General features: G+C 50.6%; 1 protein-coding gene across 12 annotated transcripts in view; it reads right to left on the bottom strand.

The window, feature by feature from the left end:
- Positions 1-22,646, bottom strand: part of Tmem63c (transmembrane protein 63C) — an 82,065-nt gene that overhangs the window by 14,521 nt on the left and 44,898 nt on the right. For all 12 annotated transcript variants that reach the window (XR_013044428.1, XR_013044429.1, XR_013044427.1 and 9 more), the window contains exons 6-17: positions 21,149-21,186; positions 12,552-12,694; positions 11,202-11,250; positions 9,118-9,226; positions 7,338-7,411; positions 6,613-6,693; positions 6,367-6,490; positions 5,580-5,713; positions 3,410-3,532; positions 2,775-2,928; positions 1,503-1,609; positions 297-383 (exon numbers count right to left, since the gene is read on the bottom strand). Coding sequence is in view for 9 of the 12 variants with exons in the window: in XM_076551142.1 (XP_076407257.1) it covers positions 297-383; positions 1,503-1,609; positions 2,775-2,928; positions 3,410-3,532; positions 5,580-5,713; positions 6,367-6,490; positions 6,613-6,693; positions 7,338-7,411; positions 9,118-9,226; positions 11,202-11,250; positions 12,552-12,694; positions 21,149-21,186 (1,223 nt within the window). In the remaining 3 variants the exon portion in view is untranslated. The remainder of the gene's footprint in view (positions 1-296; positions 384-1,502; positions 1,610-2,774; positions 2,929-3,409; positions 3,533-5,579; positions 5,714-6,366; positions 6,491-6,612; positions 6,694-7,337; positions 7,412-9,117; positions 9,227-11,201; positions 11,251-12,551; positions 12,695-21,148; positions 21,187-22,646) is intronic.

Raw genomic sequence — 22,646 nt, 5'->3', positions numbered from 1 at the left:
TCTCTCTCTCTCTCTCTCTCTCTTCAACTTCCCATTTTTGTTGGCTGCATTCTCCCCCCCTCTGGCTGTCAGTCCCCAGGCAGGGACGCCTGGTCTTCTGAACTGAGGCAGAGTTCAGGGCCGACACTTCACAGTTTGCATGATACCTGCCTCAAGCTATCTATGCCTGTGACGGGCGTGGGACTGTCATTGGAGGAGACTTGCAGCAACCAGGGGAGGCCTACAGTGTCCGTAAGGACGTTTCAACTCTAGGCTGAGCCTGGCTGAGACAGGGAGGATCACTGAGAGCGAGGTACCTGGTCAGCCCCATGGAGGGCAGAATGACCACCATAAACACCAGAAAGATGTAGCATTTGTGCACTATGATGATATTCTGACTTGACCTACAAGGAAATAAAGAGAAACATTTATCAGTGTAATCAGAATAACAACCAAAGATCTGAGCCAGGCATGGTGGCACACATCTTTAATCCTAGCACTAGGAAGCAGAGGCAGGTGGATCTCTCAGCGTTCAAGGCCAGCCTGGTCTACAGAGCAAGTTCCAGGACTGCCTGGGCTATCTATGTAGACAGACCCTCTCTCAACAAAACCACACAAAGCAGACAAACATAAGAATCCAAGATCTAACTACATAAGACAGGGAGCCAGAGAGGGAGAGGAAAAGAGCTGACTGGACAGCCCAATGCGTTTTTCACAGAGCACTGTGAGCTGTACTGTATCTGGAAACAGCAAGAACGGACAGTATGATCAACTAGTCATGTCTGTCCTGGGCACAGGAAGGAGACAAAGGGCATGCCATATATTTGACATCTCTGTATCAAAGACACATTACCAGTGATACTCAAATCTTTGGAGAATTTTAACAATTTATGTGAGCCTTGTCCTCGACTATAGGACAGACTAGTAAGGATTTCTATTAGGTAACCCCATGTTTTACCACCTGGTAGAGTGGCAGGAATTTTGGATGCAGAAAATCACTTTTGAGATCCATTGCAGACATTAGGCCAAAGGCAGGCTCTTCACTCAGCATTCGGCTAATATAATCTACCCAGTTTCCTACCACCATGGAAGTATCAGCATTAATAAATAGAAAATCTCTTGAATTTGGAAACATTGGTTCTGTCTGAGCTAACTGTGCCCGATGTCATTGAGTGCCTGGACTCCTGCTGTGGCCTTGGCTGCTTGCCTGCATATGAACCTTCTGAATCAACAGCATTCGGGCCTAACAGCTCTATCCCCTCCGGGGGTAGGCTGGGGGCAGAGAGGGCCGCCTCAGCCGGGCTTGGTTTAGGCCTCCCTCCCCTTAGATAGTAACCCTTAATCAATACATCTAAGGCCAGAGGCCAAGAGACAGCCAGGACCTCTGGTCATTCGAGATGGTTTTAACCATCAACACCATCACTCATCAGTTTTCATCCTTTAGGCTAGATGGAAGGCCCCAGTGCCAGGCACACAGGAAAGAGGAAGAGCCACGTAGGGAAGGGGAGAAGCCCCCAGCTCACCTGGTCCAGTGGGCCTCTAGGAAGGCAGAGAAGTAGACCACCAGGGGCAGTATCACCGTGAAGGCCCAGAGCAGTACAGAAGGGAAGAACTGGGTCACGACGGGGCTCTGGAGGGGAAGTAGGGGAGGATGGGAGAGGCATCAGTACAAGAACCCCCCCCCCCCCCCCCCCGCCGCCACCTTGGTGCTCCCCTAGCCATGCCTCTGCACCTTCAGCCCCATCAAGAACAAGCTCATTTTACCTGCGGCTACAGAATAAGTCCGACCTTCCTTAAGTGTCTTCCTGGTCAAAGTTCACCTAGCTGGAGGAGGCAGAGGCTCACACCTCAAGGCCAAGTGGGTCCACAAGGGGCTTCTGTGCTCGGGTCATGGGAAAGGCAGCCTGAGGTTTCTTTAGGGACTTTACCCTACAGCCAGGGCCAGCTGCTGTGACTCACGTACCTCGGGGATAACACTGCATGAACTATGACGTGTCAGTGTGGGGACAGCATGGGAAGGGTCAGGAAGGAGGAATGCCTAGGAGAGAAGAGAGGTATCCAGCATGCATGTGGCCTGGGCCTCTTACAGATTTTGAGACAGACGCAAAAGTGGTATGGCCATACATGTGTGCGTATATGAGTGTGTGTAAGTGTGTCTATCATGTTTCTGTATATGTCTGTGTGTTTGTATGCATATGTGTGTCTCTGTATATGTCTGCCTGTGTGTGTGTGTGTGTGTGTGTGTACGTGTCAGGGGGTGAGTGGGGGGTTGTTTCACTGGGTATAGAGAAAGGATGCTATGGGTACAGAAGTTTTCTGGCTCCTTAGAACAGCATGAAGGGCACAGGATTGGAAGAACTAGGCCACTGTTGTAAGTGGAAGGCATCCTCTAGCCTAAGGAAGTGCTTTGACAGGGCCAAGGCTACAGGCACCGGGAGGGAAGGAAGCAGACGGGATGCTTTCTTACCCTCTACTCTTACCAGGAGCCAAGGAAGCCCAGTGAGAACAGAGAGGCTAATGCCTGCGGTACCCTCCAGACCCCCAAGGGGCTTGGAGTGGCCTGATCTATCAGTACCCTCTATACCCACATTCACTGGATCACCCATCCTCTGACTCACCCCAGGACCTACCTACCTACAGCCCCTCTAACCTCCCGAGAAGGACAATGGCCCACATCCGTCCTATTTAGAACTCAGGGCCTATACCACCACTCGACCTCCACCATGCCATTGCTGGAAAAGTTCGGGAACCCCGTGCCTGGGAGCCCCCGGGCCTGGCCTGAGCAGAGAAGGCACCTGCAAATTCTCGATGGGGCGGGTGACGTTGTACATGTCGATGGTGTTGATGATGATGGCGGGCGTGGTGAGGAAGAAGAAGAGGAAGAACAGGAAGGTGTTGATTGAGATAAAGCGAGCCCACCAGCTGAACCGGCGGATGGACAGGTGTTTCCTGGGAAGGGGGTGAGAAGAACACAGTTAGGCCAAGGTCTCAGTCCACAGTGAGAGAGAGAGAGAGAGAGAGAGAGAGAGAGAGAGAGAGAGAGAGAGAGAGAGAGAGAGAGAGAGAGCAATACTTTTTTCTGTATACCAGCTGTGGGCCTGGTCCCATGAGCAGTGGTCACTGGGATTTCTCCTTAGGGACACCATTTGGAAAGGGCCAGACTATGTCTCAAAGGCTTAATGAGAGGCTACGGCGAAAACTTTCCCCAAAGCTGGCCCCTTCCATGCATATGGTAAAGGTGAGCATGTGCTAGGCAGGGGCTGTGATACTCAAGAAAGCACATGGCGGAGTCCAGCGGGAGCTGGGTTTGGGTAGTTCTGAGTCTAGTCCCCATGGACTCTCCATTGGGCAATAAAGGGGAGCGAACAGGCCCTGTCCTATAGCCTTCTTCAATCTCAGAGACAGAGAAAGAGACGCAGAGAAGGCTTACCAGATGATGTCTTTGGGGTGAGGGGCATGAGCGACCCTCCAGTGGTAGTTTTTGACGATGGTCGTTACTGAGGACTGCTTGGGGTTCATGCCACACTGGATGTACTTGTAATCCTCACAGATGCTGCAGAGATGGAACAAAGAGGAGACACAGGTCTGGGCTAAGGGGAGGAATGCTTCAGAGAATCGTATACCAGGGTCCTAGAGTCGCCCTGACAGTCCCACCAGTGGGGTTACCCCACCGCTTGGGGATTCTCAAAGCCTTCATTGAGTCTCCCAGGACCTTAGAAATGGACAGTTCCTAAAGCACAGAAGCTGGGGGGAGAAGGGTATTGGAGGTGTCTAGACTGGCCAGGACAAGGAGCAGGCTTCAGGGTCCTCAGCTGCTGCCCTCCATTAGCACAGTAACCGTATACAGATGAGCTTCAGCTCAAGTCAGCATCAATAACCCCAGGTTACAGAGTTCTTCCTGTGGCCCCGGGGATCTGTGCTTGCCAGTGAGGAACAGAATCTTAGCTGCACAGATTCCTAAATTGAGATGTAACTGGAGAGGGTAGATGCTGGTGCTAGAGCCCAGTCTCTGAACTTCTGACACATCCTGCTGTAATGAAGGCTCAGATCTCTGCCAGTGGGGGATGTTTTAAGAAATGAACATCTTGTCTTGTCTAGGGGTATTGCTTTATACAAAACACAAACACAGATACATAATAATAATAATAATAATATGGAATCTATATGTCTCTTGCCAACTCATTGAGGAGTGAACAGAGCAGAAATCAGTAACCAAACTGGACATAGAAGAAGTTGGAGGGGCTGGGCGTGGTGGTACTTTTAATCCTAGCACTCAGGAGGCAGAGACAAGGAAATTCCCTGAGTTTGAGGCCAGCCTCATCTACAGAGGGAGTTTCGGGCTACACAGAGAAACTTTGTCTCAAAGAACCAAAACAACAAAAAAGAAAAAGAAAGAAAGGCAGGCAGGAAGAAAGAGGGAGGATGAGGAGGGGGAGGAGGAGAAGGAGGAGGAGGAAGAAGAGGAAGGAGGAGGAGGAGGGAGGAGGAGGAGAAGGAGGAGGAGGAGGAGGAGGAGAAGGAGAAGGAGAAGGAGAAGGAGAAGGAGAAGGAGAAGGAGAAGGAGAAGGAGAAGGAGAAGGAGAAGGAGAAGGAGAAGGAGAAGGAGAAGGAGAAACTGTTGTTGTTTGAGGGAATGGAGAGATGGCCCAATGATTAAGAGCACTGGCTGCTCTTCCAGAAGACTCAGGTTCAATTCCCAGCACATGGCTGGCTGCTCACAACCTTCAGCAACTCCCGTCTCAGGAGATCCGATGCCCTCTGCTGGTCTCCTTGAGCACCAGGCATGCAACTGGCGCACAGACATGCATGTAGGCAAAACAACCATATCCACACAATATAAAATAAAGTCTTTTAAAAAAGAAGTTTGAGAGTTTAAGTGACTTAGAAAATCATGCACCATTGTTTGTGACTAAAATCTAGGCTGTCTACTCATTTGTAGGGTTGAGTGGAAGAATTCACTCTACATAACACCCATGCATTATAAGGTTCCCATGGGAGAGAGGAGGGCCCCACGATGCTTTTGAGACCAGTTCTAGAGTTCCCATACATTTGGTTTGGTACCAAAAATCCTTCTAGAACATTCTAAATTGACAGGGATTAGTTCCTTGTTGAGATTATTAAAGCCTGGGACAGGAGAAAGAGGGGGGCCTCTGGGTAAGCCTACAGGGGAAGGGGAGAAAGGTCAAAACGGTCTTCTCTCTCTCTTGACTTTCTTACTTGTTATAGTAGGAGATGGTGATGCGTACGGGATGGGGGGAAATGACTGTCACTCTTGGCAAGAGATCGCAGTCTATGCTGATGGTGGGGAGCATCCCTGGAGAGCAATTGAGGCTCATCAGAGAAATGGTAAGGCCATGTAACATGTAACATAGCAGCTCCCAGCAAGGAGCAGAGAGAGCAGCCAGGGGCGGATACAGCAGCCGAGGCAAGGCTTGATCCCTTGTCTGTTCAGCTGGGTGGGGATAAAAGATTGGGGTCTGAGAAGCAGAGCCCACAGGGTTGGGAGGCTCCAAGCTGCCTGGGGTCCCTGCCTCTTGTGCCAGCCACACCATCCGAGTTTGAACTCTGTTCATCTGAGACTCATGACATCCAGCACCCACCGTCTTACTGTCCTGGCATCCTGGAAGGTGACGAAGATCAGGTCGAGCCGCTTCAGCCGGACACGATTGAGCTCCGCATTGAACTCGTCGGTCAGCTGCTCCTCCAGCTCACTGTAATACTGCTCCGCATCTACCTGGGGCAAGAGGAGGCCCTCAGAGCTGGAGAAGCCAGGACCGAGGAGGCCCGGTTCAGCCCCAGGGCTCTCCCAGGCAGCAGCCCTTCACCCCCGGAACAGCTAAACGTGACTCTTCAATTGCCCCCTTGCCCTTAGATCCGGGGACACTGGGGCACAGTGTGTTAGTGGGTGCTTCAGACCCGGATGAACTTCAGAAAGACGAACACACGGTTGTATCAGGGGTTGGACTTTCTCCTTTTGGCCTGACTGAAACAGGAATCCAAGTGCCCGAGACCCCTCTAGCCATAGTAGTCAGGGGACAAATGGATTCTGTTTCTTCACCTGTTTCTGCCCTGCTGGCTTTGGAAGCCTAAGGCCTGGTCACCTATTACAGGCTGCCAAGTTCCCGCTGGTCTATCTGTCTAGGACCAGAAGGCAGGCAAGAGTATGCCTCCATGGTTGTCCTGGAAGGGAACTCAAGAAAGGCTTTAGCTCCTCTTTACATCTGCAAGGATAAAGAGTTTAGGGGACAGGGAGTGGGGAGCCAGGTTCTGGACCACTAACTAGGCTAGACCTGAATGGGCTCTGGAGAGGAGGACTTAGGCAAGAGACCAGCCTGGAGCCCAGCTCCCCACCCTGCCCGTGATGTTCCCAACACCCCGGTCAGTTACCTCCTTGAAGCAGGTCCAGCACTTGCAGAAACACAGACGGGAGCAGGGATGGATCTTGATCATCACCTTCCCGGTCTTCTTAGCCTTGGCCGTGTAGTACAGCCTACCCCGCATGGCGTGGCGTCTGGCAGTGGTGGGCCAATGGAGGTCAAGTTCTCTGGTCAGTGACCGACAGAGGAAGCTCCATCCTTTCCTCACAGCCCACCCCAGGTGTCAGCAGGCCCCTCTGGGGGCTTGTGATCTTACCTTTGATCATCCAAGTCAATCAAGTTCCTGACATCATAGCAGAAATGGACTCTGGTCACCATACAGCCAGGATAGGCCTCACTGCAGTCACAAACATGGATGCTGAATCAGCCTGGGGGGCTGGGTTGAGGAACCTCACTCCCTATTTAGTGTCGCCGTCCACAGAGGGTGGGAGGCTCTCCTGCCTGGGGTTCCTGCCTCTCGGAAGGACATCCAACCTTGCCCCTAAGGCTGTACTATCTTTGGGGTTTAGACCCTAGTCATCTGAGACTCGTAGCATCTCTTATAGATGATTCAGAACAGGGTATATGGGCATGCTCCAAACACCAGGCGGGGTGGGGAGCTAGGAAGGAGCTACTTTTAAGAGATAAGGAGCAGCATCTCTGGGTCCAGGGCCCTGGGGACACCAAAGAGGTCTGGAGACACTGTGCCTAAGGTGGTTGGGAAGCAGGGTCTCCCTGGAGTGAGGAGCTGAAGCCACAAGAACCAGTCAAGTGGCCCTTTCGCTTCTCGCCTGAGCCATACAAGAGCCTCCGGAACTCTGCTGCAGCCTTGGTGGTCCTCTCCACTCTGGAGAGTCGATCCTGAGCTGAGTCCAGAGAGGACCGCCACCAGGAATGTCTCTAGCCCTAGCATTTTGCGCCAACTCACATTCATATGGGAACCCAGAAGGAGATACTAGGAAGAGACGATGTCCGTTCGACACAGCCCGCCTTCCCACTTACTGGAAGTGCCTGCTGATGATCTCTGGATCCTGGATATCAGTGGGGACGTAGGTGATCATCAGTGACCTCGTGATCTGGGGTTGGGGGAGAGAAGGCTGTGTTTCTGCAGAAATGCTAGATATATGGGTGGCCAAGAGCCCCAGGAGAGCCAGCCTTCTGCTCCCACCAGGCTGCCTGCTTCTTAGAGCCTCCCCGCTAAGCGAGCTGCTGGCCAGCATCCCCTAGTCCCAAAATCAGCACACCAGGCCTTGGTTAGGCTCTGTGTTCCAGCTGGGAAACCCCCCACACCCCCGCCAGACAGCCGAGGTCGAGAAAGGAGAACCAGAGCCAAGGTGAAGGACCACATCTCCCCAACTAGAAAAGGTCATTTGTGCCCGCTTACAGCTGGTAAAACCCCACGGTGACTTTCGGTCTCACTGAATTGCCTATATTTCTAGTGTAAAACCTCTCGTTGCTGGAGAAATCCCTAGTACTCTAGGGGCCTGGAGCTGGGAGCAAGTGCGATGGTCTCAGTCTGGGATGTTTCCTAAAGGGCCAAGTGTTAAACACCTAAAGCCATGGAAAAACGATGAAGACCAAGACAAGGGTTAGTGAGTGGCCTTAGACAGCGGGTGGTGTGTCCTCACAGGGTGCTGTGGTGTGTCAACCTCTTCTCTCTCTCTCTCTCTCTCTCTCTCTCTCTCTCTCTCTCTCTCTCTCTCTCTCTCACTCTCACTCTCACTCCCCTGACACCAGTGAGTCCCTGCCCCTACCTTGACACACTGTCTCACCACAGACCCCAAAGCAACGGAGCCTACTGAGTATGGAATAAAACCAGAACTGTGAGGCAAAGCCAACCTTGCCTCTTTGTAGGTTGATTCCCTCAGGAACATTGTTACAGTCACGGAACGTTGGCTAACACAGCAAGATCAAGGAGGAACTGGGGTGTCCTGCCCAAACTTCCTATTTTACTCCACCGGTGGATAACGTCTTCCTCATCCATCCCTTTCCACATGGCAGTCTGACGGTGACTGCCACAAGGGGTGAGTACCTCAGCCTCAGAATCTGCTAACAAGGAGCAAAGCTGAAGCAGCTGGGTGTCCCAGCCTCTGTTCCTGGCTGGCTGAGGTGCTTGGGGTGGCTTTGGGTGTGTGGATCTACACTCTGGGGTAGGCTAAGGTGAATCTGTCCTAGAACAGGTCGGCTCAAAGGAATAGATCCTGCTCTACTGAATGATGACAGGCTAATGATGAAGCCATGGATGTTCATTCCCGTGATGCCTTTCCCCACAGAGCACAGATAATCCAAAGGCCAGACCCTTTTCCGGGGTCCTGGCTGAAGAAGCACACACACACACACACACACACACACACACACACACACACACACACACACTTAAAGAATACTAAAATTAAAAAAAGAGAGATGAAGTCCAGAAGGGCAGCCCTCAGCCAGGGAGTTGGACAAGGGTGGAAATTATCCCCAACTGCTCACACCCCAGGCTGGGAAAATTCTAGAACATGCATTCTAACCCAGCTCCCAGAGTTCCTAGGGCAGCAGGGGCAGAAGACAAAGGGAGGCAACCTTGAGCAGTTACTTGCCATCCCGTGTGAGGGGCTTTCATGGCTTAGCAAGTGGGATGAACTAGGGCAGGGGATGTGGAGGGAAGGGCATGCAGGGGTAGGGCAAACAAGGGCTTGCTCCTGCTGGAGGGAGAACACCCCTACCCCCCCCTTGCCCCTCAGGGAGAGCCAAGACGGCACTTTTGTGAAGCTGGGGAGAGGCTCCTTCACACACTCACCTTGAGGTTCTTCTTGGGCACAAATCCCAAACAGTGATGGCCCATGAGGGCGAAGTTGATGAGGAAGTACATGAGAGCGAAGAGACCATGAAGCCACAGCAGCTTACTCCTGCCGGGGCAGGGGTGGGGTGGGGGGAGGAGAGGAGCAGGAGACTCAGGTGTGCTGCAGGCCTCTGGAGCCCCACAGAGCTGCTATACTCCATCACACCATCACTGTCCCCAGACTCACTCCCACCACAACAGGACTTCCAATGGACCAGATCCAGGGCGGGACTAAGCCCTTTATTTGCATCTTCTCACCAGACCCTCAGGGTGGCTCCCTGACCACCCCTCCCATTTCACCCCTAGGGAAAGGAGGGCTTGAGAGGTGGCTAACCTGCCTGAGGTCACTGGGAGAGGAGCCCTAGCAGCCCATGTATGTGGATACCCAACCCTCACCTCACCAATGCCCAGTAGGCTGAGGGAGGAGGTACTGGGTCATATGCAGGGAGAGGAAGGCTAAGCGATCTCATTTCCCTGGAGCTGGGCTTCCCCCTGCCCCTGCTCGCAGCTCACAGGATGCTGTCTCAAGGCATCTGATCAGTTACTGTTCGGAAGCCTGAGTGGAACAGCTCGAGGAGAGCAAGCCGGGTCTCCTCATCCTGGCTCAGCGCCACAGGCCTCCGCTGACCTAAACAGATGCCTAGTCACTCAGATTCTACACTGGGGCAAGGGCGGCTTCTTTAAAGAATATTTCAGCACTGTGCGGTGTGGAGTCTTACACACCGAAGGCGCCCCTGCTGCTCTGTGGGATTCCACTTCTTGGGAAGGGACCTGAGGCACCTCAGAATGACTGGCTGGGGAAGTGCTGGTGGCTCTGCCCCCAGCAGGCCACCCTGGGGTGGGCAGAGCTGGCTGGTGGAGGAGAGGAGAGGATGCCGCAGCTGGATTCTGCAGACCAGAGAGCTCCAGGGATGCTCGTCTGCTCTGAGGCCCATGGCAGCGGGGTAGAGGTGTAAAGCAGGTAGGGATGGGGTGGGAACTGCGTCTGCAGTTTCGTCAGGAAGCTGGCCAAGCCTTCTAGTGAGCCTTAGCATAGGCAAGCAGGGCCGCATCCCGCTCAGTTCAGGTTTGATGTGGCTACCGAGCAGGTTGGCTGGTTCCTGGCCTAAGAATAGGAAGGAACTCAGAGGATACTTCTTCCCATGCTTAAGGACTGAATCTGGAGCAAGAGTTTCCCAGACGCAGAGCCAGTAGGTGGCAGCAGCGATGCCTGAACCTGTCATCTGATTCTCCTGCTGTGGACATCAGAAGGGCAGGCTGGGGGGCCAGTGAGTCACTCAGTTATCTGAGGGCTGACTTGAACCTGGGGTTGTCAAGGATACTGCATCTTGAATATACCCTGCCCCCGCCCCGCTACAGGGTCTTCCCAGGGGCAGATACACTAAGTGTGCTGGCTAATGTTATGTCAGCTTGGCACAAGTTAGAGCCTTCAGAGAGGAGGGGGCCTCCATTGAGAAAACGGCTCCATCAGATCCAGTAGGGCATTTTCTTAATTAATGATTAATGGGGGAGGGCCTATCTCACTGTGGGTGGTGGCCATCCCTGGGCTGGTGGTCCTGGGTTCTATAAGAAAGCAGGCTGGGCAGGCCATGGTGAGCAAGCCAGTAGGCAGTACCCCTCCATGGCCTCTGCCTCAGCTCCTCCATCCAGGTTCCTGCCCTGCTTGAGTTCCTGTCCTGACTTCCTTCAGCGATAAGACTACAATGATGAAGTGTAAGCCAATTAACCCCCCCCCCCATGTGCTTTTTCCGGTCATGGTGTTTCCTCACAGCAATAGTTACCCTAAACGAACAGACTCCACAATAGGACCATTCCTCAGTGTGGGTAGTTCTACTCATGAAAGACGGGGAAACTAAGGCATTAAGAGTTCTGCCCCACCAGGAGGATGCAACATCTGGCACCCCACTCGGGGACCTAGATTCCAAACCAAAGAAACCAGGCCTGCCTCGTCAGCGCAGAACTGCCCATGCTGGGTACCACCGCACTAGCCTGTCTTTCCCCACCGGCAGTCAGTAGAACGGGGGTGAAGATGAGGTACCTACTCTGTGGAGACATTGACGATGGTGGTCCGGCCAAAGTGGCTGTTCCATTCTGAAAGAGAGAAGAAAAGGCCAACCTCGATCCTGGCCTCCACGCTGCTGGGGGCAATGGCGGGGGACAGAATTCAAGGTTCCCGGACAAATGCCAAGGATCTAGAGATCCTCGCCTACATCTGCTTTTCCTTCTGATCCCTAGATCTGTCCCCAACTTCTGGTTGGTGCTGACCTGGGCTCTAATCTGTGAGACCGAGTGTCTCTGGGGAATTAATTCCCAGAGCATGACTGGCATGAAACAGACGCCCAGCAAACTAGCTTTCAGGGAAGCAGATGGCTGTCTAGCCCTCATCAGACCGATGACATTTGCAATGCTGGCCACAATCCTAAAAAAAAAAAAACAAAAAAAAAACCTAAACTCCAGAAAATGAGACACTGTCTTATTGGAACGAAGTAGATCCTTCTGGCCATGTGAATTAATCTGTCTGTTCAGGCAGCTCCGGGCTTCATAGAACCTCTAAAAACCCCTGCATTATTATTGCCACATGCTAGCGCTCGGGATGGAAATCTGGAATGTCAGGCACACTCCCTCTGGTGCTGAAATCTGGTGCATACTCAGTATGCTACTGGGGATTCGTTCAGGTCTACATCTGGCTGAAAGAAACAGGGAAAGCCCAAGGAATGAGGTAAAACTGGCTGCTAACTGGACATCAAAGGAACCACTGGACACCAGCCTTCCCACAGCTCCGTCCCTTCCACGGTCCCAAGGAAGACACAGTTGCTGTTCCCTGAGTCCCTACAGAGAATCAGGCACTTGACCTATGTCTCTCCCTGTGTCTAAATAGTAGAGGGGACAGATTCAGATCGTCAAATACTTGGTTAGCTTGGGAGAAGGCATTTGAGTCGATGTGGACAAAGGCTGTGGAGCCAGGATCGTTCTGTCTTAGGAGCCAAGCTCTCACTCACAGCGCTGCCCTGTTACAATGAGTGTGGGCAGAAGTCCTACGGGAAAGATTCTGCATGAACAGAGCTGTGTCCATCAGGGCACATGTCAGGAGAAGTAGGGGTCAGAAGCCTCTCCAGTAAGTCACCCATCCTCCAACAGCACAGGGACATTGATAGACAGTTCTGGGCTGAACTATGAGCTTGTCCTGTTCCAGGCCCTGGATCAATCAAGGCTGTTAGAGTCTCCAGTCTGCACACAAAGGAACTGCAGTATGGTGTGCCTAGGGACACATGACAGCTGCCTTCCAGAGAAAGGACTGAAAGCCAGATTTCTAGACCCCCAAGGCCCAAGGTTTATCCAACCTATTAAGCTGCCAATGGCTCAGGACCAACAGCCCGCTGAGCACTGCCTACCCAGAACAGTTCCAATGTAGTTAACAGGCAAAATGATGCCCAGGGAGGGGATGCAGAGGATGAGCACATAAATGATGAGGTGATACTGGAACATGATGTAGATGCGTGCATCATCCCCGCACTTGCTGATCAGGTCCCGGTCCCTGCAAGAGACATAAACAAGAGCATTCCTCGGGTACCAGGGCGACCGCGGCTGGTGTGGGGGTAGGCAGAGGAAACAGTAGGAAGAGGATCACCTTATTCCCAAGTTTTAATCTGGGGGAAAATATTGCCCTTCTCCTCAATGCCTCGAGTGTGCCTGGAGAGCATGTCAGTGGACACAGGTGCATCAGAGAGGCTATGCTTTAGGCATGCAAGGGTACCCAGAGCCCTGCGAACTTGTCAGCCAGCCTTTTAGCCCTTTGGCAAACGTTCTGGGCTTGTGCTGGTGGCAATGGACAAATCACTACTGATAACTCAGAGGGGTCCCTTCGAGAAAGCTCTTTATTTTTCAGTTCCTTCAACTCAAAGGCAATACTCCACACTGGTCAAAGCGGGAGAGTATGGAACGGCCAAGTGTAGATGAGGGTAAGGGTGCTGGGAGCTTTCCTCCACAGAAACTGAGTATATGTGCTGGCCAGACACACTGGAGAACAGCTGGCCTTAGCTACTGAAAATGAATGCATGTACACTCTATGACCTAGCAATTCCACTCCTCAGTGATATCCAACAGGATATGACACACTTATCAAGAGATATGGGTAAGAATCTATAGGTGCATGATTTATAACTACCCTGCCTGTCTGGATATGATGCCAATGCCCATTGAAGTCTGCCATAGGGAGAGGTGTTTTCTTGTCATCTCAGTAGTTAGGTAGAGGCAGGAGGATTAGGGGTTCAAGGTTATCCTCAGCTACATAGTGAGTTAGAGGCCAGCCTAGGCTCTGTTTCAAAAATAAGTATTGAGAGCTAGAGAGATGTCTTAGGGGTTAAGAGCACTGGCTGATCTTCCAGAGGACCCAGGGTTCAATTCCCAGCACCCACATGGCAGCTCACAACTGTCTGTAACTCCAGTTCTAGGGCATCTGGCGCCCTCACACAAATATACATGGAGGCAAAGCACCACATAAAAATGAATATTCTTTTAAAAGCATAAGGAAAAAAGGACACATCCTTGTAGAAAAGTTGGAAAATAAAAAGGGAAACAATTCTATGATCTCATCAAACCGAAGATGATTTTTAAAGATTTACTTATTTTTATTTATGTGTGTGTGCATGCCTACATGAGTTTACACATATGATGTGTGTGCAGGTGTCTTTGGAGGCCAGAGAGTGTTGGATCCCCTAAGACTAGAGTTTGATGTGGGTGCTGGGAACTGAACCTGGGTCCTCTATGAGAATGGCTGGTGCTCTGATGTTTAATAAAGCACTTTGAGTAATTTCCTTTTGCTCCTTGTGCAGGTTTTTCTTAGTGACGGTGAAGGTTTTTGTTTTTTTTTTTTTTTTTTTTTTTTTTTTTTTTGTTGTTGTTGTTGTTGTTGCTGTTTTGTTTTGTTTTTCGAGACAGGGTTTCTCTGTGTAGCTTTGCGCCTTTCCTGGAACTCACTTGGTAGCCCAGGCTGGCCTCGAACTCACAGAGATTCCGCCTGCCTCTGCCTCCCGAGTGCTGGGATTAAAGGCGTGCGCCACCACCGCCCGGCAGACGGTGAAGGTTTGAAGATGATTTGTCCCCCCCAAAAGCCGTTATGGAGATTGGTGCCCACCATGAGGTATGAAGAGGGTGGAGACTTGATAATATTTTAGAAGTGGGGCCTTCAGAGCAGGTAAGGGTTTCAGGATATAAAACCCATAATAGCCAGGCAGTGGTGGTGCACACCTTTAATCCCAGCACTCGGGAGGCAGAGGCAGGCAGATCTCTGTGAGTTCGAGGCCAGCCTGGTCTCCAAAGCAAGTTCCAGGAAAGGCTCCAAAGCTACACAGAGAAACCCTGTCTCGAAAAACCAAAAATAAATAAATAAAAATAAAACCCATAGTAAAAGAGATCACAAGACACACACGTGTGTGGTAGATGTGGGCGTGAACACATGCATACACGCTCACGACCACGTGGTCTCCTCATTCATGGTTTTCTACACCTACCCTTCTAGGTAGGCTCATTGGTTACATTCAGCTTCCAATATCTAGGGCAGGATTCAGACTTTTCAAACATTATGGCAAAAAGTACATCTTGGAGGTTTTTAATAATAACTCAATTTAGAGACTTATTTGAAGCTCCCGATTTTCCGCCTGTGAGTAGTTACAGCATGTCCTTGGCCTAGCCTTGAGAATTAAGTCCCAAGAATGGGGTCTTTGAGAATTGGTGGGAAAGTGTCTATGGGATCTGACCCTGTGAAAGAAGAGCTTGTCTGAAATATGTATACTGAGATGGAGGGGACATCTCCAGAGATCCTCCAGACAGACAGACAGAAAGAGTGGAGAGCTGGACTGGGCAGGGCTAACAAGGTTTTCCTTCCTGGGTGAGGAATCCTGCCTCCAGCCCAGGACCCCTCTTTCCACCATTCTTCCCATCTTTCCCCAGGATGAGCTCCATCTCTCCCACGCAGAGTTCACTCTGTCTGTTTTAGTTCCCTCCCTCCCTTCCTCCCTCCCTCCCTCCCTCCATCCCTCCCTCCCTCCCTCCCATTTCCCTCGAAGACTTGCTGTTCTGACCCTCCTCCTCTCTTCTAACGTTCTCCTCTCTCTACACCCACCCACACCTTCCCCTTTAAACTCCAACCAGGTCCAAGTGTGTGGGGGTTTCTGTAAAACAAACCACACAGCTCCTCAAGCCGCGCCCCTCCCCCCCATCCAGCTCTCCCTCCAGGTCCCTCTAATGTCTTACTCCCTGCCTCCTACGCATCCCTTGGAAAGTAAGCTCTGTTCTGTCTCCACACCTTGAGCCTCTGCTTACCCTAGAAATCCCTCCCCAAGAAAGGCACAGATGGCGAAGGTGGACATCCTCCAGCCATGCCGTCACGGACTTGTGTGACCTCACAGCCTAGAAGACCCCTTCCTTGACCTCTCTTAGTGAGGCCTCCCTGGGCCTTTGCTGATCCTGTCCCCTTAGGTGACCCATCTGTTCCTGTCACTTCAACTTCAGTCTCCCAGCACCCATCTGTCAAGTCTAAATCCTCTGCTCCGACCAGTCTCCCAGGATTTAATGCAGTTGTTTCCACAGCTGGCCGCTCACCTCACATGCTTGCCTGAGCCACGTGTCATCCTTTTGTGTTTCCTCTCCCAGCCTCTGCCTTTATTATTCTCCACAGAAACAAGACCTCAGCATCGTCCTTTAAAACCAGGCCACGGGGGCCTGGAGAGGTGGTTCAGTGGTTAAGAGCACTGACTGCTCTTCCAGAGGACCCAGGTTTGATTCCCAGCACCCACATGGCAGCTCACAACTGCCTGTAACTCATGCATGTGATGCACAGATATATATATATGCCAGCAAAACTACAATATAATAAAGAAGTTAAAAAAAAAAAAAACAACTGGCATTTTAAGCTGAGTGTGGTGATTTATGCCTTTAATTCCAGCACTTGGGAGGTAGAGACAGGAAAATCTCTGTGAATTCAAGGCCAGCTTGGTCTACAGAGTGAGTTCTCTACAGCTATGTAGAGAGACCCTACCTCAGACAAATAGATAGATAGATAGATAGATAGATAGATAGATAGATAGATAGATAATAGATAGATAATTGATAGATGATAGATAGATATAGATGATAGATGAATAGATAATAGACAGGTAGATAGATAGATAGATAGATAGATAGATAGATAGATAGATAGATAGATAGATAGATATAGGTAGGTAGACGAATAGATAGAGGATAGATAGATAAATAGATAGATGAATAGATAGATAGATAGATAGATAGATAGATAGATAGATAGATAGATAGATAGATAGATAGATATAGAGAGATAGGTGGGTAGATGAATAAATATAGGATAGATAGATGCATAGATAGATAGATAGATGGATGGATAGATAGATAGATGGATAGATAGATAGATAGATAGATAGATAGATAGATGGATGTATACATACATACATACATACATACATACATACATACATACATACGAACATACGTACATACATAGACAGGTAGATAAAATTAAACCAGGCCTATGGACTGCTGCCCCATGATTGCCCCCACTGTTGCCCTGGCCATTCTTTCATTTGGGTCACAGCCACTCATCCCTGGACCACTAGAATAGCCTCCTTAGCTACTCACCTGGACTGAAGACTTCGGCGGCTGCCATTCACCCTTACATTCCTGCCTGTGGATCAAATCCCCGAAGTCTCCACAGGCAGGCACAGTCACAACGGATCCTTGGGCACTGTTCTCGACCTCCTCACTCTACCATGCAGCCCTGCGTCTAGCTAGTCACCACTTCTGGACACTCTCTACTCATCTCCGCCCCCAGCCTCGCTCACATAGTCCTCTCCTCCTTCCGGGTCCTCCACATTGACTTCTCTGGAGATTCTTCTAGCCTTCAAGTCCCTGCTCACAAAACACACTCTTCCTGAACCCCCTGGTGGGAATTCCTTCTCTTTCTCCCAAATGCCCCTTTGCATGGTAGATTGCAAACCCGCCCCCCGCCCCCCCCCCCCCCCCCGTATGAAGGATGCCTAGACTCGATCTGGCTGTTGTTTCTCGGAGTGGACTGCACAGGGGTTTGCACACAGGGACTCTGGCTGAGCTGACCCTGCTCAGTAAAATATGTAGCTGTCATCATCTATGACACGGCTCCCGTGGGGTACTAGATGTAACACAAAGCGCCACTTTCTGCCTTCCTTGATGGTGTGATCCCCATAAGAGCCCTCTTGATGAACGTGGGCCCCCACAAAGCTCGGACACCGACCTTCTCACCGACCCGCAGGTTTAGGAGCTGCACACACAGGTGTGACCTGAATCTTCCGCACTCACTGACCCCACAGAGGCGCCGGCCACGTGAAGTCCTGTTGTTTCTCACCAGCACTCCATTGATACCGTGCGATGGCCAGTTTTAATTGTCAGTTTGGCATAATTCTAGATTCACCAGGGGAAGGCAATCCCAAGGAGGGACTGTCTAGATCAGGTTTGCCCATGAGCATGTCTGAAGGAGATTATCTTGGCTACGTTGATTAATGGGGGTGGGGGGTGGGGAGACGTGCCTACTTTGGGTGGCACCATTCCCGGGGCAGGGGATCCTGAACTGTACAAGAGTGGATAAAGCAAGCTGAGCATTAGCATGCAGCATTAATCCACTGCTTTCTGCTCTTGACTGTGGATGAAATATGACTAATTGCTTCAAGTCCCTGCTACCTTGACTTCCCCGAAAGGACAAGCTGTGACCTGGAACTGTCCTCGCTCAAGTGGCTTCTGTCAGGGTGTTTCAGCACAGCGATGGGAAACAAACCCGATTACATGCCAACAGTGGAGAAAATGCAGAAAGTCGGCTTCAAACTCCCTCCACACGTGAGGATGTGGTCAGTCAGGTGAACCTATTTATCCCAACTCTCTTTCTCTTGTTCCCATACGAGGGAAGAAAAACACCCCACCCTGCTCCTAGAAGCCTGTGAATTCGCCAAATGCAGGAACCTATGGCTGCTGTGCCCTGCATCCCTGGGAACAGACCTTCAGACACGAGCTATGATTTGGATGTGTCTTGCCCTCCTGAGGGTTCCTGCGTTACATGCCCAGTCTCTACTTTCGTTAAAAAGCGGTAGAACTGTTTAACAAAATCTGGGGAGCATTGCCTCCAGAAAGTAACTCTCATGGGAACCCATAAGTTATTTCTCACAAGGATGAGTTGTAAAAGCTTCTCTCCAGGACCAGTGGGGCTCAGGGACAGAGTGCATTCTGCACAAGGCTCTGGGCTGGGTCCCCAGAACTATTTAAAAAAAAAAGAAGAAAGAAATTAAGCTGGAGAGCTGGCTCAGAGGTTAAGAGCACTGGCTGCTCTTCCAGAGGACCTAAATTCAATTCCCAGCACCCACATAATGGCTCACAACCATCTGTAATGAGATCTGGTGCCCTCTTCTGTTATGCAGGATTACATGCAGATAGAGCACTATATACATAAAGTAAATAAGTGAATCTTTGGGGCTGGAGACAAGGCTCAGTGGTTAAGAGCATTGGCTGCTCTTCCAGAGATCCTGAGTTTTATTCCCAGCAACCACATGGTGGTTCACAACCATCTGTAATGAGATCTGATGCCCTCCTCTGGCATGCAAGTAGATATTGTAGAGCCCTCATACATAAAATATAAATAAATAAAATTTAAAAAAGAAATTCAACTTGCACCTGACTCCTGACTCATGGTCTGACTTCCTGCCTTAGGACATGATCTTGCCTGTATAATGTAACACCATCTGCCTGGGGGCCACACCAGAGCTGAGCTGATGCCCGCACCATGCCTTTGAATCTTTAGAATTTCTAACTTAATAAGCTTCTTCTTAATTTTTTTTGTAAAGTTAACCTGGCCCCAAGTATTTCATTATAGTAACAAGAAACATAGTGATAAACACTATTGATTAAAATACCAAAGTAAGCTAGGCCCTGATGGCGCAAGCCTGTAACCCCAGCATTTAGGAGACTGAGACAGGAGATCACAAGCTGAAGGCCATCCTGGGCTACATAGTGAGGCGTGGTCTCAAGAAAATAAGATAAACATAATAAAATAGAGGGCTTGTGCCTGCATAAGAATGATGGTGGACTTTTCATCTTTCTAGTAATGAAAACAGGTGTGCTCTGGCTTATGTGTGTTTAATCAATTAACAAAGCAAGCAAAACCAGAGGAGTGAAGAGATCTAAAACACTGCCCTCGACTGGCCCACATGTGACACTTGACCCATACAGAGTAACAGCTGCTTCACTTTCTGGGGACTGTGGTGAGGGATGGGGGAGCAGTGGAGGCCAAGGTCAAGCTGAACCCCCAGTGGAAGGCACAGTCCTAGGCACAGTTCAGCGTGTCCATGGCCCAGCTTGCGTTCCCTGGGACCCTGTGGGATCCCCAGATGGGAAAGAGACGTGCCCTGATGGCCCCTGGAGGTGGGCCTCAGCAAGGCCTAGCTAGGAATGGTGGATGAGGAGAAGCGTGGAGTCCAGCAGCCTTTGCAGAGGGAAGCAGAGTAGCAGGGCCACCCAGGCCAGTATATGGTCTCTGTGATGGCTGTTCTTGGTGGTTAACTTGACTACATCTGGAATTAACTAAGACCTAAATGACTGGGCATGACAGTGAGGGTTTTTTTTTTTTCTTAATTAAATCATTTGAATAGGAAGATCCACTTCTAGTCCAGGTCTTTGGGGTAGGAAGATCTATCTACCTTTAGTCTGGACCACACCTTCTGCTGGCAGTCTGTATAAAGGACATGGGAGAAGGAAGCTCTCTCTTTGCCTGCTTGCCCTCACTATTGCTGGCAAGTCCATTCCTTCACTGGCATTACAGTCTGCTTCTTCAGGATTCCAGCATATACTGAAGACCAGCTGAGACATCCAGCCCGGTGGACTGAACAACTACTGGATTCTTGAACCGTTCATAGGCAGCCATTGTTGGATTAGCTGGACCACAGCCTGTAAGCCACTCTAGTAAATCCCCTTTCTCTCTCTATTAGAGATCCACTCTATAAGTTCTGATCCTTTACAAAACTCTGACTAATACAGTTCCTAAGGAGTAGTGAGGCTGTGCCCTGTAGAGAAGGAGTCACCAGGAAAGGAAAAACCCTGGAGAAGGGACAGGAGATTGGCAAAATTTAGAGAGAGTCCAGAATTATATGTGACTCTGAGCACAGCCAAGGAAAAACTATGTGCATGTGTGTGTATGCATGAGTGTACATGCCTGTGTGCACATGTGTACATGCTGCCTGTATGTATGAGTGTATTTGTCTGTATATATGAGAGGTCATGAGTGCACATGCCTCTATGCAAGATTGTACATGCCTGTACACATGAGTAGGCATGAATGTGTATGTGTGTATGTGTGTGTGTGTGTGTGTGTGTGTGTGTGTGTGTGTGTGTGTGTGTATCTGCACTGAGGGTGTAGCCAAGACTCACTCTAATATATGTTCAACTGAAGTATCAGGCTGGTAATGGAGAAATGACAGAGAGCAAGTGTCTTGGGGACTGGCTCTACAGAAATCCAGAAGGTGAGGTGAGCAAGAACCACAAGGCTGTACCTTTGCCATCCAAGCTCAGAGAGGAGACACTGGTCCTTCTGCTCCAGATAATTGATCCTCCTTGACCAATGCGAACACAGAAACCAAGTGATCGGCATGCAAAGAAGGATCACTTTTCCTGGAGCAGAAGGCTTGCTTTTGTACTCAGGGGAATAATGGTTCCACTTTTACATGGGGGTCCCTCCCTGAGGGTTAAGGCAGAGGTAGCATGGGCCGAGTGCTGTGCTCAGTACCCATTCACCAGCTACAACCTGGGGAAGGGCTCTCTGCCTACACTAGGTGAGGCGGAGGTAGAGTAGGGTACAGCAGCTCTCCGGCCTGTCATCCTGGGAGGGTCTGCTGATCTCTGCACCCCTTCCTATCTCACCTCACCCCCTGCCAGCACTAACAGAATCCCCAAGAATGGCACTTACTTCATGGTTAGGCTGTTGAAGAACCAGGAACAGAAGCCCTGGAGGAGGAAAGGAGATAAACTGTGAGAAAAGCCAGCCTGGCTGATTTTGCCTGACTATGAGGACCCAGACAGCAAAGGGTTGGGAGTCTCCTTCCATTGACAGAGCTTTCCAGAACGGGGTAAGTGCTGAGGGAAATGTCTCCCTGGAAGTGAGTGGACAACCTTGCCATCCTGAAACAGGGAATGGGACTCGGAAGGAGGGTCAGAGGGACTCCTGGGTGGATGTATGCTGTTCCTGCCTCTTGTTGCTTCCTCCTGAGAAATCACCATGCCCTACATACATGTGGTCTAGTGCTGTCCATCACATGTGAGTTTACCTTCAATGATTGGCTGGCTAATGGGAAAATGACCCAACAGGAGCTAATTAAAATTCTCTGAAGAGGACGGATACGGGTGTTGGGAGTCTCTCTCGCCTTCTGTGTGCCTAAGTGCCACAAACTCTGCAGTGTCTTGATGCCACCTCTGATGCCACATGCAGACAGCTTGAGAACAAAGCCAGTTCAAAGGAGAGGAGACCCCAGAGGGGCCCGATGGGCAGTGCTGGACTTCGGTATCTAGCTGTACCTGAGGCAGCTGTTTGTCTTGAATTTCCCCAAACCCGAGCCTTAAATGACCCATTTGTGGTGAAAACCAGTTTGAGCAAGCCTTGGTTGGCCCTTGCATCTCAGTGTCTTGTTCCACTGAAGCCGCCTTTCTCTTGGATCTTGCTGTCTAGAGTTTCTAGGTAGCAGGGAAAGGCAGCCTCAACCGCAGGAAGGTTGCGGGAAGCCCCAAGAGAGAATCCGCTTGTGGAGGCTCCCTATGGAGGTGAACTGGGGCCTGTGGCTTTCAGATGCCAGAGCTGGTCGTCAGTTAAGTGCCCTCATGTGCTTAATTCCCTCCAAGATCAAAGAAGGACAGCAAGAGCTTGGACAAGGCTGCATCTCCGGATTGGCCCCGTCTTGTGCGCATCTTTTCTGTGAACTAAGAGGGCCCACGAGACTGACAGACCTCTAGAGCCACGGGGACTGGAGAAAGGTCTTTCCCTAAAAGGAAGCAGCAAGAAAATCAATGGCTCCCTTGGCACAAGGCTCATCTTCTGAGTTTGGGTACAAAGCGACACCTCCTCCCTCTTAAAGGCTCCTGTATTAAAGGTGTGGTCCCAGCTGGTGCCAATACAAAGATGTGAGGGCGCTAACATCATTCATGGGTCAGTCCACTGATGGCCATAGGTGAATGGGCTCTTAGGAAGTGGGGGGAAAGGAGGCCAGTGGGGCACACTTCTGAAAAGTGTATCTTGTTCCTCATCTCTCCATCAGCAGAGGAGTCCGCGGAGCGTAGATTGAGCCCTCCGAATTGGACTGGGCCTAAGCAGACCTTCCCGCCATCGATTGTTTAGCTGTGACTAATACAACGTCCTTGAAGCCAGAGCTCCTCAGCCAAGTCAGTAACTGAAAGGCAGCCAGGGAAGACAGACA

The sequence above is a fragment of the Peromyscus maniculatus genome, chromosome 14, assembly GCF_049852395.1.
Source record: "Peromyscus maniculatus bairdii isolate BWxNUB_F1_BW_parent chromosome 14, HU_Pman_BW_mat_3.1, whole genome shotgun sequence".
Taxonomy (NCBI): Eukaryota; Metazoa; Chordata; class Mammalia; order Rodentia; family Cricetidae; genus Peromyscus; species Peromyscus maniculatus.
Note: the sequence above shows the minus strand (reverse complement) of the source record. Positions and strands in the feature narration are given on the sequence as shown.